The sequence below is a fragment of the Seriola aureovittata genome, chromosome 9 (assembly GCF_021018895.1).
Source record: "Seriola aureovittata isolate HTS-2021-v1 ecotype China chromosome 9, ASM2101889v1, whole genome shotgun sequence".
Lineage (NCBI taxonomy): Eukaryota > Metazoa > Chordata > Actinopteri > Carangiformes > Carangidae > Seriola > Seriola aureovittata.
Window position 1 is genome coordinate 13,438,164 of NC_079372.1, and position 17,283 is coordinate 13,455,446.

At 45.2% G+C, this 17,283-nt stretch overlaps 1 protein-coding gene across 10 annotated transcripts in view; it reads left to right on the top strand.

Annotated features, from left to right (window-relative positions):
* camta1a (calmodulin binding transcription activator 1a) overlaps positions 1-17,283 on the top strand; it is a 284,590-nt gene that overhangs the window by 122,019 nt on the left and 145,288 nt on the right. For all 10 annotated transcript variants that reach the window (XM_056383864.1, XM_056383860.1, XM_056383861.1 and 7 more), the window contains one exon: positions 4,044-4,111. In XM_056383864.1, the coding sequence (XP_056239839.1) occupies positions 4,044-4,111 (68 nt within the window). The remainder of the gene's footprint in view (positions 1-4,043; positions 4,112-17,283) is intronic.

Below are 17,283 nucleotides of genomic sequence, written 5' to 3' on the forward strand. Positions count from 1 at the left end.
GACTGGTCAGAGCGCTCAAGACCTTAGACTGGGCCGAAGGTCCACCGTCCAAAAGGTCAATGACCCTCAGCACCCAGCCAAACCACACATAAGCGTGCTCAGGGACAACTCTGTGAATGTTCTTGAGCGGTCCAGCCAGAGCTTTGACTTGAACTCAATCGAACATCTATGGAGAGACCTGAAAATAGCTGTCCACCCACGGATCCCATCCATCATGACAGAGCTTGAGAGGCTCTGCAGAGAAGACATCCATGAAGACCCGAAGCTGTAAGGTGCCACGCCTAAATACTGAGTAAAGGGTCTGAATACTTATGTCAGTGTGATATTTTAGTTTCCTTTTTGATAAATTAGCAAAGAAATTCTCTTTTTGCTTTGTCATTATGGGGTATTGAGTGGAGATGGATGAGGGAAAAAAAATGAATTTATGATTTCAGCAAAAGGCTGCAACATAAAATGTGAAAGAAGTGAAGGATGAATACTGAATACTTTCTGAATGCACTGTCTGCAATAAGAAGAGGTGAGGGTCTAATGGAATCTATTTGATCTGGCCAGCACACAGTTGCTCCTGAAACTGTCATTACAACTAATTTTGAGACAATCAAAATGTGGAATGAGTCAAATAGTGTTTATTTTCTTAGTTTACTGCTGATGCTCCCACATCCCCCGTCCCTTGTGCAAAGAAGTGAAATGGGATGAATATGTTAGTGTCATCTCCAATTTCAAATAGGTAGACATTTCAAAAGCTGATTCTCTCTGGAGAAAATGTTGTACCTCCAGAGTGAAAATATCATTTGAAAGGCGAGACAGTAAAAGCCAGTCATCTCAAAATGAAAATTTTCTTATGGTGGCTTTCCTTTTCACCTCAGCAGTTATGGGAAAGGGAAAAAAAAATAAATGAGAGTGAGTGAGAGTCAGATAGGACGAAGGTGTGTGGAGGCAATGAGAGGAGAGAACTAGAGGGGAGACACACTGATGAGTAAAGGAAAGACACGTCCTGAAGAGCATGTTAATACCGTGCCAGGCCCAGACAGGTAACCAGTAATCAGGCCCTCTGATTGTAATAGTAGACAGGAACACACACAAACACTCTGGGCTCTCCATCTCCATCAGCCCTGAAACTGCTAGACTGCTCTGTCATGTTCTGGGGCGGCCCCCTCTGCTAACAGTGTGTTGCAGCTTTTACAGAGACAAAAGAAACAAATGAGATGGCTGGGTTACAACAAACAGCTCCGGGTTGTTCTTTCCCCTGGAAAATGAAAGGCCCCCCCCTTTTTTTTTTCTCGCAACCACCGTGTCAATTAGAGGAGGTAGTGCTCATACTCACTCTCTGGTTCATTGCTAGCTTGTGCTGATTGTTATTTATTTAGATCAGGCTTGGAAGGGAGTTTGCCTCGATATAAAGTTTGCAGAATGTAGCCTGTACTGATACAGTACATCTTCACAGCACCTGGAGATAAAACCCCAGAAAGGATCATGTCAGTGGGGAGGCCAAAGCATAAAGGAGGGAAATACAAACAGGCTTGCACGAGCAAGGATTCTGACCTAAAAGAGAGAGTGAGGTACGAGCTGTGTGTACAGAAAGCCTCCTCTGAATATTTCCCCAGTGACGGAGAGCAGGCCAGAGGCAGCGAGGTCAGCAGATAGAGTCCAAAGCCCATTGACAGCTGCTGGTTTGACTTTGATACACCATCAGTGTTCAGCACGCCGCTTGTCCGCCTTCCCCCCTCCACCACCTCTCCTGCACTAACCCGCAAGCGTGTTTGCTCAACCTGAACGCACGCTAGCCTCTCATTATGCCGCCCATGCAGACTTTGTCTCTTTGCAGCTGTTTAATGGCTGCACGTCTGTTTTTGTTTGTTTCCTCACCATAAGATTATTGCACCTTTATGGTTGGTCGGGGGGTTGGAATAATCCCTGGCATCTGTTCAGAGTGGGAGGGGTGCGCAAAGAGCCAGAGGTAGAGGCGTGCTTCCTTTTTTTTTTCTTTTTTTTCTTTTTTTTTTTTTTTTTTCCTTCTTTTTTTAATACGAGACCATGCGGCCCCCTATTTTATCCTCTGCCACGGAGGCTGGGGCTGTGGCTCGATTTTAAAGACAGGAGTGATGGAAGGGGCTGTGTGCTAACAGGCACAGAGGTCACTGAAGGAGCTTCCGTCGCCGTTTATCCCTCCCAAAATGAGCACAGAATAGCAGGGATTAATCTAATCATTGCTGGGTTCATCTAATTTACTTACAAATGTATGCAGAAAAGTAACTTTATTGTGACCCCTGCAGTAGCATTATTATTTTTTGGCTTGTCAACATTGTAATTGCTGTTGGCACAACTAACGTTACACTTTTTCCATATGTTTTCAATTCTGAAGAACACGATTTTTTTGTTGTGCATTCCATCAAAAAGGTTGTGGACTGTCTACTTTTGTAATTTCTCCGCTTCATTTTGTTTTTCTGTCGTGTAGCAGAAGTTATAAAGGAGCAGAATAACCCTGAGCTGCTCCTGACAGCCGCATCCCCTTCCTATCTTTTTTCTTAATTCAAGACTCCATCTTGTCATGGCTTCACTGCCTCCGGTCGTTATGGCAGGAGAACAGGAAGTTAATCAACGCAGCATTATCTCCCAGCCTGCACCTGGAGGCAAGAGTGCCAGTCATGCTACTACCCCCCTCTGGTGGGACCCCTGCCAGCCCGGGAACCCCTCACACCGCAGCACCCTGCAGCATCCCTATGGGCTATCGCCAGTGCGCTGTGTCTCTGTGCCAGGTCACACTTGTGACACAGCCTTGATGAGCCAATGGAAGCCTTCTTGCAGTGGTGCATACTTTATAGCGTGTGTGTGTGTGTGTGTGTGTGTGTATATGTGTGTGTGCAAAGAGAAAAGAAGGAAGTGAGGAGACTAAATAAATAAATAAATGAATGGCTCAGTTTTTGTGATCTCTCTGTGCCGCCACATACGTGTCATATTTTTCCAATCCCTGCTGTAGAGAAAGCTGGTGTTTTTGGAGACATCATTGCCCCATGTAGACTTTAAGTTACAACATAAAGCCCCAGAGGTGACTTTTTCTTTCAAACTCAAGCCTCAGACCTAACACAGACAATATTTGAACAACATATTCATACTTAAAGGTTTGTTGACACTCCAACACGAAGAGAGATGCACATCCTTAGTAACTGAAAAGACGATATCTTTGTGGAGGATGGCAGCAGGTCTGTCCTTGTGTCTACCTCCCTCTAACAGTCTGAGAAGCTGACAAATGTTCTTGCTGAAGAGTGAATTGCCGGCTGTCGCTGGTAATCATTAGGTTGTCTACCAGCATTCAAAGTGCTTTTATTTCTGCCCATTAGTTTGGTGAGAAAATGGCCGGGTATGGTCTGGCGTGTTCCCCCTTACACTCAGACTGATGCAGTAGGCAGGGCGAGCATGGGAAACATGAAAGTGTTTGAAGTATCTCTATTTATGCCAGTGGCAGTTTTGGCTTTTTTTTTTTTTTTTTTATTACTTCAGTGTCTGTAGCATCTCTTTGTACACAACTGACTCAAAAGGATCTACAGCTTTTCTGAAGTAGCAGTACACACGCATGTCAATATTGTGAGACAGGCGTGTAATTATTATTCAAAGGTTAAAGAGTGGATTGATCCATAGAGGAGTGTCAAGGGCAGATCAAAGGGATTTGGGGGAGTATCGGACCAAAAATGTTAAAAGCTGCTCACTCTCAAACACAGAGACGTCAGTCTGTGAGAGCACCTTGATGTCCTCAGAGGAGAACTTGATCAAAGCTTTCGTAACAAAGATGGTCTCGGAAGATGATCTGACCTCAGCTGCATTCCGCTTCTGTCTTTCACTTTACTTTTACCAGTCTTCATTTACCTGCCTGAGCTCCCCGGCACTGCCCCTGTTTCCGTCTTTCCTGTGTTTGTGCTGCTGGTTAGACTGTCTGAATATCAATGAAGCAGTCTCACCGATGTATTACAAACACAAGAGAAGAGTGATTAAAGATGACATATCTAAGCCTCACTCCCTTCCTCTCTCCTCTCTTCTCTTTTTCACAGGAGATCGCAGCTTACTTGATAACATTTGAAAAGCATGAAGAATGGCTAACGACATCCCCTAAAACAAGGTAAGACAATTACACTCCTGCCCTCTTTTAAAACATAAGTTAAAATTCATAGCCCTTAAAGGATGACATTCAGGGAGCCAAAAATTTCCATTTTTAGTTTTACATATTTTTTTTCTCTTCAAGACCGTTTCCCTTATGCACAGCCTGCAAACTCCTTCAAGTTTAGTGTAGGATGTTTAATATTACAGGCTGCTGATGGCTGTTCAGAAAAGTTTACCGTTTGCAGATAAACGATAGAATATTAATATTAACTAATAATTGCCTTTTAGCAAGCCAATTAACATAACATGCAGTGGTGCAGCATCTGCTTTGAATGGTATGTTAATATGTTCCTATCTGTCTGCACATTCGCCACTCAGCTAATAACACTGCTGAAGCTGGGAGTGTTTGTCTGGGTCAGACGTAACACCCACATGGAGCAAAATGCCAAGAGCTACTGTGATATTTGAAATAGAATAGGGATGCCAGCGTTGCAGTTAATTTATTTTGTTAATGTATGCAGACACATATAGGGCCAATTTGCAAATGAAGAACACGCTCTCTTTGGAGTTTCAGCAGTCTTTAACACATGAATTTAATGTCAAAACAAATGTGTTTTGTGGCTGCATTTTGCTGTGATGTAATATATAATCTATGAGGGATATTAATTAAAAATACATTGGCTTTGTTGTAGTGTTCTTCTGCATTTGACAGTGGTGGACAGGTCTTTGTTTGAGTAGCTTTGGCTAATCTCTTCATATCGACACACCTCGGCCTCTGTTGTGTTGTCTTGACTTTTGCTGTTGCACTGTCACACCACACACTCTCTCCTCTGCCACAGCAAGCGCAGCCTGTTCACATATTATCTCCTTTACTAAAATTTACATGTTCTGTTCATCCGTTTGGAATCAGCTCAATATGTTAAACCTTTTTTTCCCCCCTCTCTCTCTTTTTCTCTCTCTCTCTCTCTCTCTCTCTCTCTCTCTCTCCGTGAGCTGGACTTGCTATGCTGGCATTAATAGCAGTCCTCATGCATGTGTAAATGGACCTTGGGCTCACTGACATAGAACCCATTCCTCACGTCCCTCTCCCCCACCCCTCCTCTCTTCCACTGCCTCGGAGGGACATTGATAATAGTTCTGCATAAAGACACTGCCAATTAGAATACATTCTCTGGTGTAATTATGGAGCATGGGCCAAAAGAGCACTGAGATCACCTGTTTTTTTTTTTTTATCAAGAATGTCCCCTCCTCCCCAAGCCGCTACTCACCAACTCGCCAAAAATGAAACCAGTTTCAGGCTTATTTTAATAATCAGATCTGGCTTGTGTAGTTGGTTTCACTCACCTTCACTATCTTGCTGTTATCTTCTTGTAGTACGGTAAATGACATAAGCAACAAAGAGTTAAAAACTGTGACGGGTGCTGAAGCATTACAAATTTCGCAGGCATCCTCCGGACAGCCTAAAAATGACACTTGTGTGAGAGGCTTTTGATCCAGTCACTTTCTAAATAAATGGTCCTCAAGATGCTCATGGCCACAGTCTGTCACCACTGGCTGTCTGTTATGCAGTGGTCTCAGCTGCCAGTGTGTTCAGGGATTTCAAGTCCATGTCATGTCTCAGTGCAGGTGCTGATATCTCAGCAAACGTGTCACCAGGGAGCAGCCCCTAGTGTACACCTGCAGATGACCTGACAACACAACAACACATTGGGTGTTTTAGAGGAGCCATCATTTCAGGACAAGAAGTGTGTGTTCACCGCATGTGTGTGTGTGTGCGTTTCTGGACAGGAGAGGCAGGGAGAGAGGTTGTGAAGTGTTTGTGTTTTACCAGATGTCAGTGAAAGGGTAGAGTGTAGTGATGGATGTTTGGGCAAGCAAAGGTAGGGAGGGGGAGGGTTGGATGGGGTGTGAAAGCGTGCAGCATATATGTGTGATTGATGGGGGCTGATTGATGGCTGGCCTCTATATGAAAAGCTTTCTGCTCAAGGTCACGGGTGAAAGGTCAAACCTCGGACACCTGTAGTTAAATGCTGCGTTATCATTTGTCAACACACATCTTCTGGTTGAATGTGGCTGGGTGTGTGCGCGTCTGATTGTGGGTGCGCTGTCTGCGTGTGGGTTGACCCCTGTGGGGAATAGGGTAAGTAGGCTAATTCTTCCCCCTGCCAGTGCCTGTAGACAGGGTCAGCAGGGCATGATGGGAGGCAGAGATAAGCAGCAGGGTCATACGTGGAGAGGCACCGCGCTGCATGGCTGCACTGCATGCGTGTAACAACTCTGACACATGCAGGTCGTAAACGTGGGAGTGGGCCGCAGCCAGAGCTCAAGGAGCTGACGCCAGCTGTTTGACCAAGGTGACACGCAATGCAGGACATGCCCTGAATAGAGATGGCATCCTGTCAACACAAGGAAGATGAGATGAAGTGGACCAATTACATGCATGCACAGATGTATTTTCCTAGGCTAATGCTCGTGCACGTCAGCCAGGCCCATACAGTAACTGTACAGCCAGTGCTGTCTTTTGTTTGGGTCTGTTTCTGTTTGTTTATCATTTTAAAATCTGAAGCGTGCCAGGGGAGAGTGGTGGAATGCTGAGTGATTGATGTGCCTAGCTCTAGTAATACACATTCCCTTTCAGATAGGAAGTGCAACAGTGCTTAAAATCAATACCAGTGTTCTCCCACTGACTGCTTGAACAGCACTACAGCTAATTCAGGCCGCACCTGTCAGAGCTGGGGAAATCTTTCCCTACTCGGGCTTTACACTTTAATTTACACCCACAGCCTCTCTGGCTTCCATTTCCATTAAAGGGAGAGCCTGGCATTATGGCTTTAATGAAGGCCGTGGCCAGGCTGTGATTTAAGATGGCCGTTACCCCGCACCTTCACTCCGCAGGAGGGAACACACTTAAAGGGACAATTAAGATTTTCCTCTCCTGCATCGTTTGAGATAGCCGCACTCATTCTTTCCTCTTGCCTTTTTAAAGATGTGTCCATGTTGCTTCAGCTGATGGGATCTGAATGCGCCTGTGGGAGGAGGGTGAAAACAGAAGGATGGCGCAGAAACATTGCGGTTCCAAATCTAGACAATAACATTTGATTTGACCTCATCATGGGCGTTACATTGTGCTCCTGTTGAGAGCAGGCATTCGTTGTCCATCATAAATGACACAAATGCCTCCTTGAGGGGCTCTTTCAGAGGCGTTTGTAAACTGACAGATGGAGAAACTATTGACTGGAGGGTGTCACAGACTGGTCAGCCCAAAGAGCTAATGGACACCTGTGTGTCGTATAGAGATAGCTCATTATCCTGAGAATCCCCTAAATGGCACACGGTTTCATGAGTGGAGAAGTTGCACATTAGTGTTTCTTTTCTCCACTATTTGTTTTATAGGACTGGTTAACAGCAGCCCATCTCAAAACACAACAGAGAGAGTGCTTCTACGCCTGTCATCCAGATCGCTCTCTGTGTGTATGTGTTTATTTTTGTTATCTCCTGTCTTGCATAAAATACAAACATACAGTAGACTTCTTACAGCTGTTGGGGAAAAAAAAAAAAAAAAGTGGTGGGCTGTGTCAGCCATTTGCTTCTACACAGGATTGGAACACACAGATTTGCACATGTGCTTCTTACATGACCACAGAACACGCACACACACACACACACACACACACACGCACGCAGAAACACACTAACATTGTATACTGAAACTATCAAACAATAAGCACCAGTCCTTGGAGGGCCCCACAATGACACTGAACCTAGCTGCTCCCACGTCCCAGCGCAATAGCCCTCTCTCCTCCCACATCCACATCCATAGAAACAGCACTCCAGCAGCAGCACTCCAAAATGAAACCGAGTCCCTTTAGACAGCTTCCAAAGACAATGCTTTTATTAAAACCTACAGCAGCGGCACCACCCCAGAGGCGCGGGCACACCAACAACAGAGTAGAGCAGAACTGAGAGGCAGCCTGAAATCTACTAATGACTGTTTGTTTGCTATTGTGTATGGTGTTTGCTATTGTGTACAGAGCCTGCGAATTTGTGCAGATCTGTGTGTGGGTGTGTGACAGAGGGAGAGCGAAATACAAGGCATTGTGTTTATGCATGTGTATACGTACTCTTGCATATGCGCACGGTACGTCTGCGAGCTGGAGAGCATGACTGCGCATTTAAAAACTGCATTGTGGATGAACATATGCGGGCATTTATTAATGTATTCAGATGGTATGTATGTGCGTAATTACTAGTGAAACCGTGTGGATGTGTTTTGAATTAAAAATAGAGTACTTGTGTATACCGCTTGTGTGTTTGTGTGTGTGTGTGTGTGTGTATGTGTGTGTCTGTGTGTGTGTGTCATTTTTATAAGAGAGAGGTTGTATCTGGGTGAGTCTGCCACTGTGAATAAGACCTCCCTAGGCCTATGTGTAAACTCTGTTTCTGTCACCTAGTCTGGCACATTGTGTGAGGAAATGCTGGGCTGTGTATGTGTGTGTGTGTGTGTGTGTGTGTGGTGTGTGTGTGTGTGTGTAAGTGCGGGTGGGGGCTGATGTGTAGGATGTGCCTGAGAAGGGCGTCTGATAGTGTTTCGTCCTAATGCTTTGTGGCACTCGTTGGCTGGCAGAGGTTCAGAGGAGAGTGGAAAAGGACAGAAGCAGCAGGAGAGGAAGAGAGACATAGAGAAAGAGAGAGAGAGTGTAAAAGGCACAAAGAAAAAGAGCCACATAAAGATATAAAGGCATGAAATATAAAAAAGGTATTAGATAAGATCACATTGAGACAAAGACAGTAGGACATATGGCACTGGATCAAACCAGAATTATAAAAAAAAAGCCAAAATGTCAAGTAAATGTGAAGAGACTTTTGTTGAGGTGAACTTGTGTGATTGCCTTCATCTTTTTCCTTTGCCCGTCGTTCTTTGCTTCTGTTGTTGTTATCCAAACGCATCATGGATAAAAGTTTAGTTTGTTGCATAATGACAGTTCTCCCCTGGCTGCCCCATTCTGCTGGGCCCTTGAGGACACCGTGCCACGCTGCCTCCACCCCAGACAAAAGCACTGACAAGGACAGCCATGCCCACCTGGGGCCTTGCGGGCTGGGTGAAATAAAGCCCACCGGGGAAAGCAGAGAGGACAGGAGTGAGGTGAACCCAGAGAGCTTGAGGTAAGAGTGAATGAAAGAGCGAAAATGAAAAATGGCCATCGAAGGAAGAGTGAATATGATGGAGCGAGAGCAGTTTAGAAAATGGAAACATGTCGATAAGAGAAGCGAACGGACGAGATGGAGATGGGAGGAATAGTGATGGATGGGGTGAGGAGGAGAAGAAGTGAGGGGGGAGAGGATTTACACAAACAGACGAAGGAGCTGGAGAAAGATGGAATAGAGGGGGATTGAGCTGACATAGGGCAAGGGAGAGAAAAAATAGAAAAATAGAGTGGGTAAACAGCAGATAGAGATGGAAGGAGGTGAGCAATGGATTCAACTGACAGATAGAGAAAAGTCCTGTGGTTTTGGGGCATGGGAGGGAGAATGCAAACGGTCAATAGATTACAGCTAGTGCTGGGCCGAGTGCCTGGGCCTCAGACTCCTAGCCAACTTAATAGTGTCTCTTGTTTGTCTGTCCTCTAAAGTAATGCCCAAGCAGAGCCCAGGGAAGCAGCCTGAGCCTGAGGCTAGTGGAAATGGACAGAGGACTAAATGTATGTTAGTTCTCATCCCAGCTGCTGTATATTACCCTGGCCAGCTTGCCCACCGGAGACTATTCAATAGAACATAGAACATCATCTCGCTTTATCGCCTTTATTCCCTCTACACTCACCAGGACTGCTGCTGAAGGCCAGGAAGGGCAGGATCAGTTCGAGGAATTAATCCTTTTTACTATGTGTCCCTTTTTGTATGGTAATGGTCATTGACGTGTAGGGCATGTTTTTACCGTTGTGGCTGTGTACCTTTTAAAAAGAGCACTTAAGTAAAACATACTTCACTCTGTGATGCTAAGGTTATCCAAACTGAGGAGTATTACGCAGCACTGACAGACGAAGCAGCATGATAAACAAGCAGGCCGAGCCTCTCTCGGTATGCCAATATGGAGGAGGGGGTGGAGGGGAGAAAGGAGTGCAGCCAGTGGCTGGCCACAGGAGAGAGGGGATAAATAAATAGAGGAGGAAGTTGATGTCAAGCAGGTGTTCAAGGAGAAAGTGTCAGCCAAGCGGGCCGAGATGGGGAGAAGTGCTGCCTCTGCAGCCTGATAATAAAGACTTAATTCAATTAGCGCTTCTGCACCAGTGAGCAGCGTGCAGGCTGGCTGTCATGGAGTGGGCCATAGACACAGCAGAGCACACCCTCAGCCACCTAGACACATAGACGACCAGCCCTACACCGACCCAGCACTTCACTATGCTCTCTCTCTTAAACACACACACACACACACACACACACACACACACACACACACACACACACACACACACACCTAACGTATTATTCACACCTGAGTCACTGAGCAGTCCAGACACTAAACCCTGCCTACACATCTCTCCTACACACACACCGACACTCTCAACACACAGACACACTGCCTCATTCCTCACCCTCATCCCTCCCCACAAACTCTCTTCAGCTCCTCTCCCTTCGCCTCCTTGATTTTCTATTTTCAACCCCCCTCTGCTCTCCACCCCCTCTTGTACCTTCCTCTTCCACCTCGTCACTCCGCGCTGTTGGTGCTGAGTGGCCGTATGTTGGCCAGCACGGTGAGGATTGTGACTGCGTGTCCCTATTTTCAGCCCGTCACGCTCCGCTGCCCAGTTGGGTGCTGTCCTGTAGGCATATGGTGTAGCGGATCCCGGATCCTGGGCCTTTAGAAAGCTCTAGGGGGTATCTCAGTCAAAAACAGCTTCCCGTCCCACGCACCTCCCCATGCCGTACCCTAGAATCTGGTCCACCACTCTGTGCTTTGGGTGTGTTCCGAGAACGTATGTTCCTGACTGGTCACTTCACAATCCCATGGGTGATACATCAGCACCAGGGAGCGAAACAGGTCTTAAAAGATCCCACACATACAGGAAGGTAGAGGATGGGGGAAGGAAGACAGGAAGTGGCAGCGGAACAAGAGGAGGAGGAGGAGGAGGAAGAGAAAGGACAGGACACACGGCTTTAGTGATACCGTTTGCTGTTATGTAAAGAGAAGGAGAAAATAGGTCCTGGATGGCTGCCAGAGAGCTGGGTGAATCACCAGCAAAGAACAGGCACGACATGGGCGTGCACATACACACACACACTGGCACACATTCTGTCCCATTTCTTGGCCCCAGCTGAGCTTCACAGTACAGGAAGTACAGTGGATGATAAGTTGCCACGTGGCACCATTCAATGTGTAAAAACAGCAAATGTCAGGACTGACCTCTTGTACCTCTTCATCATTTAGTGATCAAGAAGGAATAACAGCCTGACTTGCTTCTATACCAAGGCCTCACACACTAATACAGAGAGTATTCAGGAATCATAGCCCCCGTTATTTACTTGACCTTTGCCCCTCCCACATCTGGCTGGTCCCTCCCTTTTATTTCTGTCTTGCCTGTTTGATTTTATTTTTGCTACCAAGCCACTCAGAAAACCGCTCCCTAAAGAGCACTGGCTCACTCTGCATGCAAACACTTTTGGTATTTCTTACCTGTCTCAGTCTGGAACATAGTTATCCTGTTTATTCTGATGAGACAGCTTCATTACAGTAGATTTGTATTAGATAGATACCCCATCCCTCCTCACCCCTGCCCACAGGCAAAAACCCTTACTACTTTAACTGCTTCATTAAAGATGGGAGAGGATAGAGTGGGTGGAATGTGGAGGATAGCCATGTATTAATTTTGCATCAGTGAATTAATCAATTCAAATATAAGTCAATTGATAAATTATTCAAATCTTTTTTGTCGTGTGCATTTGAGAGGAGTACGCAGAAGGAAAGGTGAGAACCATTTCAGATTGGATAATTAATATTCATTACTTTTTTAAAATGAAGTATGGAAAATAGCTATCAATTCAACATCAAGTTTTTTCTTAACCACTGGTATAATTAAAACATTTCCCACGATGTTACAATTCCCTACAATGAAAAGTAAAGGGTTTGATTTCTCCTGTCCTCCTTGTCTCCTTCAACTCGCAGTAATAGCTATTACAATCCAAATCTTGCAGCCTTTTTTTTTTTTTATATCACTGCTTGACTGACAGAACTTTGAGGGAGATAAATATGAGAAGATGATGAATCTTCCTTATCCACTTCATAAGCAAAGATAATTAACAAGCAAGTGCAAAATGTGTGCCCTCCACCTGCAGCCCATTTCTGCTTCGCTGAGAAGTCTTGTATTTGTTTACTGTATTTTCAATTTTTCATCATTTGTCAGTGCAGCCCTTCATCTTTATTTTTTTCCTGTTTGCTAGAGGGTGGTGCTCAGGAGAGTTATGGAGACAGGTCAGCCAAGATTTAAAGTAGTCCTGCTCCTGACCCAAAGGACAGCACTGCTGGATACATTAACATGATAGCGATATGATTATGTCGGAATGGACATGAAGGGTTTCAATTATTTACAGGTGATGTGGCCGTTGAATTGGCAATGAAGTGGCTCGTAAATTACTCCCTCTGTCTAATCAAGCCTCCAGCAGAATAATGGAGCAAGTGCTGCCAAGGAGGAGTCTCTCTCTCTCTCTCTCTCTCTCTCTCCCTCCCTCTTTCTCTCCCTTTCTTTCTTTCTCTCTTCAGTGTTTTTGGGTGGGGAATGGGGGGTTGGTTACTTTCACAGGGGGATGATGACACTCTCCAAATGACATTGGTTGAAAGGCAAGAAATGTGCCAGTGAGCGCAGGTTTAAAACCTCTCCACTTCATCACTGCTCAGTGCTTTACTGCGCTTTATGTCACCAGACAATGATACAGTGACAGCCAAGCATCAAAATGTGCAGCACCAGCACCTAATGTGCGCCTTGGTTTTGTGCCTGAAAGAGAGAGAGAATGAGAGACAGACATATAGACACTCTGAGAGAGAAAGAGAGAGAGAGAAAGAGACAGAAACCCAGACAGGAAAGAGGGCTGCTGTAAAGGTTGGCATGGCTCTGCTCCAACGCAGCCTTCCTAACAGTAGCAACACTGTTCAGACAAAACACAGCCAGCCACCAGTCGCTGGCTCCTCTCTAGCATCTTCTTCTGAGGCCTGTGGTGTGGGATTCTGCTCATTTGACTGATGCCCTCTTTGATTAAAAGAAATCAAATGCCAAAGAGTTTAATAGCCTGTTTTAATGTGTCTCCCGTGAGTGTGTTTGATTTCTTGCATATCCTGCTGCTATGCAGACCTGGCACGATTGATGCAACCTACAAGCTCTAACCACCAAGGAGAGGAGCCCACCAGTAGACACCGGGCCACCTGCTCTCTTTCTGTCTTTACTGGAAACCACCATATTGACCTGAGTTTTGTCTGAGGTTTTTCTTTTTTTTTGTACGCCAACCCATGTCCACAGAGGGTCTCAACTGTGTTGGGTAATAGTATATTAAACCTATTTTAAGGAAATAAAGAAAGGGATTCGCCTTCCCCACACACCACCATCACAATCCATAATCACCTAAGGCGGTTTACAGTAGAAAGAGGAGAGGGAGAGAAAAGAGAGCTAGAAATGACAGGAAGATGGAGAGGCAAAGGGGAAGTGAGATAAAAGTGAAATGTAATGGAGAGAGAGTACCACCTACCGTTCTGGTGTCTTCTGGCAGAGAGAATCGTTTTTAGGGGAAGACAGGGTGGTCTGTTCTCAGCCAGAGCCTGAGCTCTCTTTCTCTCTTTCTCCCCGAAGAAGTGAATCTGGGGTGACTGCACCCACAATTAGGGCATGAGAGGATTAGTGGCGAGTGGGAAGGTGGTTGGGGGCTGTTTTTTGTTTGTGTGCTTACTATTCCCCGCTATGCATTGTGGCAGTGGATCTGTGATTTTTTTTTTCAATCCCCATGTTCTCAAAAATAGAAACATCACAAACAACATAACAAGCTAATGTGCAAGAGGAGAAGAAGGCAAAATAAGGAGTCCAATGTGTACTGTGCTCCTCTGTGCGTTTGTGCATTGCCACTCTCCCAACTTTCCCTGTTACCATGTAACACGTCCTGGGAGCCTGTTTACTCTCTGTTCCTTTCATAATGCCTTTACAGACGCCAAATCCCCAGCAACTGCAAAAATGTCTGAACATCCGTCATCTTTGCATCTATTTCAATTGCATTTCATTTTCTTACTGGCAAACACAGAGCTCACAGGGGGAGACTAAGCATTAGGGTTATTATGAGTTTAAAGCACTTAAAAGCTTTTGGCCGTCCTGACACTAGGCGATGCAAGGGTCCAGAGGAGGAGGGAGGCATCACGCTCCAGTTTTTAGAGAGAAGCAAGTCCCAGATGTGTGTGCTTGAGTGTTTATAAGTGTGTGTGTGTGTGTGTGTGTGTGTGTGTGTGTGTGTGTGTGTGTGTGTGTGTGTGTGTGTGTGTGTGAGTGTGTGAGTGTGTGAGTGTGTGAGAGAGGGTTTTTTGTTCTGTATGCACATGTATAAAAGGAAACCACTTCCAGTGATCACATCTGTCTGGGTCAAATTGTTCATATTATAACCCATTTTTAAAATGTATTTCTCATGCAGATTATCATCTAATTCACATTTGTATATTTATTACGTTATAAAAGTAATGAAACGGACAGCTTTGCTGTGTACTGATTTAAAGACAAAAATAAACTGCACCATGGCCCTCTTCTGCTCCAAGCTTAGTCTGAATGGTCAGGGTGAAAACATTACAGTCCACGCACGTAACGTACCTGCTGCTGTGAGAGAGGGGGGACAGTAATTACGCACCGTAAAAGTCCCAAAATGCGAGCAGAGCAGGAATGGGAGGGTAAAATAACTCACTGAGCCACAGTGGTGAAGATATCACATGGAGTGCAAGTGCACAGGGACGGGCGTTACCGGTTGTTACACACTGTGGCAGTCCAAAGACCTTGCACAAATAAGTTAGAAGAGAGTCTAAGCATATGGCAGCTTGCAGTAATAAGCTACAACAGTTTAACATTGTAAGCAAGCAAATTATTTAAACAGCATTTGTATAGAATAGAAGCAATCCATATATATATATATATATATATAATATATATATATATATATATATACACGTAAATGCACACACACACATACGTACATACATATAATACATGTATGTACGTATATATAACGTATATGTATTATATTCATGTTATTGTGCGGGAGGGTCCAACAGTATTACTATATGCATTCAGGGATATTGGCCTGTCTCCAGGAGCCTTGCGTCATGCCTGTAGCACTCCTCAGTGTGGCTTGTGGCAGACTGTATTAGCTCAGTGCTCCGCAACAGTCAAATTCTGTATCATGGCATCTTAGGCTGACTCTTTAGAGCTCTCTCCCTGAGGTCACACATGGAATTTAAGAGCTTTTCTGAGGCAAAGAGGTGTGACTCGCCCTGAGACTCCCCTCTCACTCTTTCTCTGCATCTGTGTCTCTCTTCCCTCTATCTCTGACTTATTTCTCCACACTTTATTTCCCCCTGCTTTGCTGCTCCACTCAAGAGTCATGGGGCGCACACTCAGCGGTAAACCAATTTCATTTAGTATGTTTTCACATTTTTATCCAATCATGGCATGCTCAGAGGTTTCAAAAGCCACATGACGCTTTTATTGGGGCCTAATTAAGGATCTCTGATTTAATCCATGTAATTTAATAGAGATCAGTCATGGCTGTGAGGCTCTGGCTTTGTGCATAGGGAAGTACTGTTGACGCATTGCAACCCCTGCCTTCTGCTGCAGCAGGTCAGGGTTAAAGTGCTTTGCGTTGGGGCTAGTATGAATGTATGGTGTCCATACTCCACCTGTTGGGCAATAAGGGTACAGAGGCTGAATAAAAGGTTTCAGGAAATGTAGACTTACACCCTGTGGCTTCTCTCACATACACAAGTGTTTTTTTAACTGACAGCCTGAGCTACGGTACAGAATACAGACACTCAGGTGGTTTCACTGCCACCAGCAGATTAGTCTGTACCCGAAGCCATCCGCTCTGTAATTGCCTCTTGGCTTGCTCATTGTTCTCATCCATTTGTCCCTCTGCATACAAAAAGTGGCTGAAGTACTTTCAATTGTTATTTTTGTTTTTCAGAGGTGTGTCTACATCATAGAGTGATTGGTGCAGGCTGCCTCATTACAATTGTTCACACTTAGCAGTCAACCCTTGAGACTGTCTGATAAGTTTTAGCAAAGTCTCGGATTGTGATCATTTCAGTTTCTCATGCAGGAGGATTGAAATGCAATTTTGAGCAGCGTTTTTTAAGCCTTCCAGTGAATGACTTGAATGAGAGAAGGGAGAGAACTGCCTGCCACTGTTCTGTCCTATTCAGTAGCCCCTCACAACCCTCTAGCCAGCCAGTGTTGTGACGCAGTGTTGAGTGGAGAGAAAGCAGAAGAGCTGAGAACAGCCCGGGTTGGCTGGGGTGAGGGATCGCGTGCTGGGAGGTGTCTAGACAGTCAGGGATAACAGGCCAGACAGAGAAACGGAAGGAGACTGGCAGAGGAGTCTGGGCCAGAGGGAGGCCATGTCGAGGGCATGGCCGGATGGGCGCCTTATCTAAAATCATGTCTAGTCGCTGTGGACTTGAGCTTCTGGACACTAACGGCATTGACAGTTGACAGGGAGAGCGGCCACTTCCTGGCCCAACACAACACTCGCTCACTCCTGCCTCAGTCAGTGACATCCCTTTCTGTTTCTACCCTGACTGTCTGTCTCTTCCCTACATGTTGTGACACATGTAAAATGCAGCCCAACCACTGAAACAGTCAACCAGCAAATTTTAATTCTTGCATGTATCTGCAAGAGCTCACATTGTTTCATAAAGCCAATGTCTGGCAGTCATCCTAAATATGCACTCTCTTAGAGACTTCCTGTCTGCCATGCTAAGCTACATGGCTTTCTTCTGTAAAATCACAAATTCATGGGATCTCTTGACTTTTATATGAGGTAAGAGGTTTTTTTTTTCTTTTTTTTTTTTTAGCTGATCTGTGGCAGATGAGGGAAAAATGTGATGACTAATGTCTCCTATGTGTAGGACTTGGGCTCATCTCTCTACCGCTCATTATGCCAGAACCCTACGACAGTTTGGAGGGC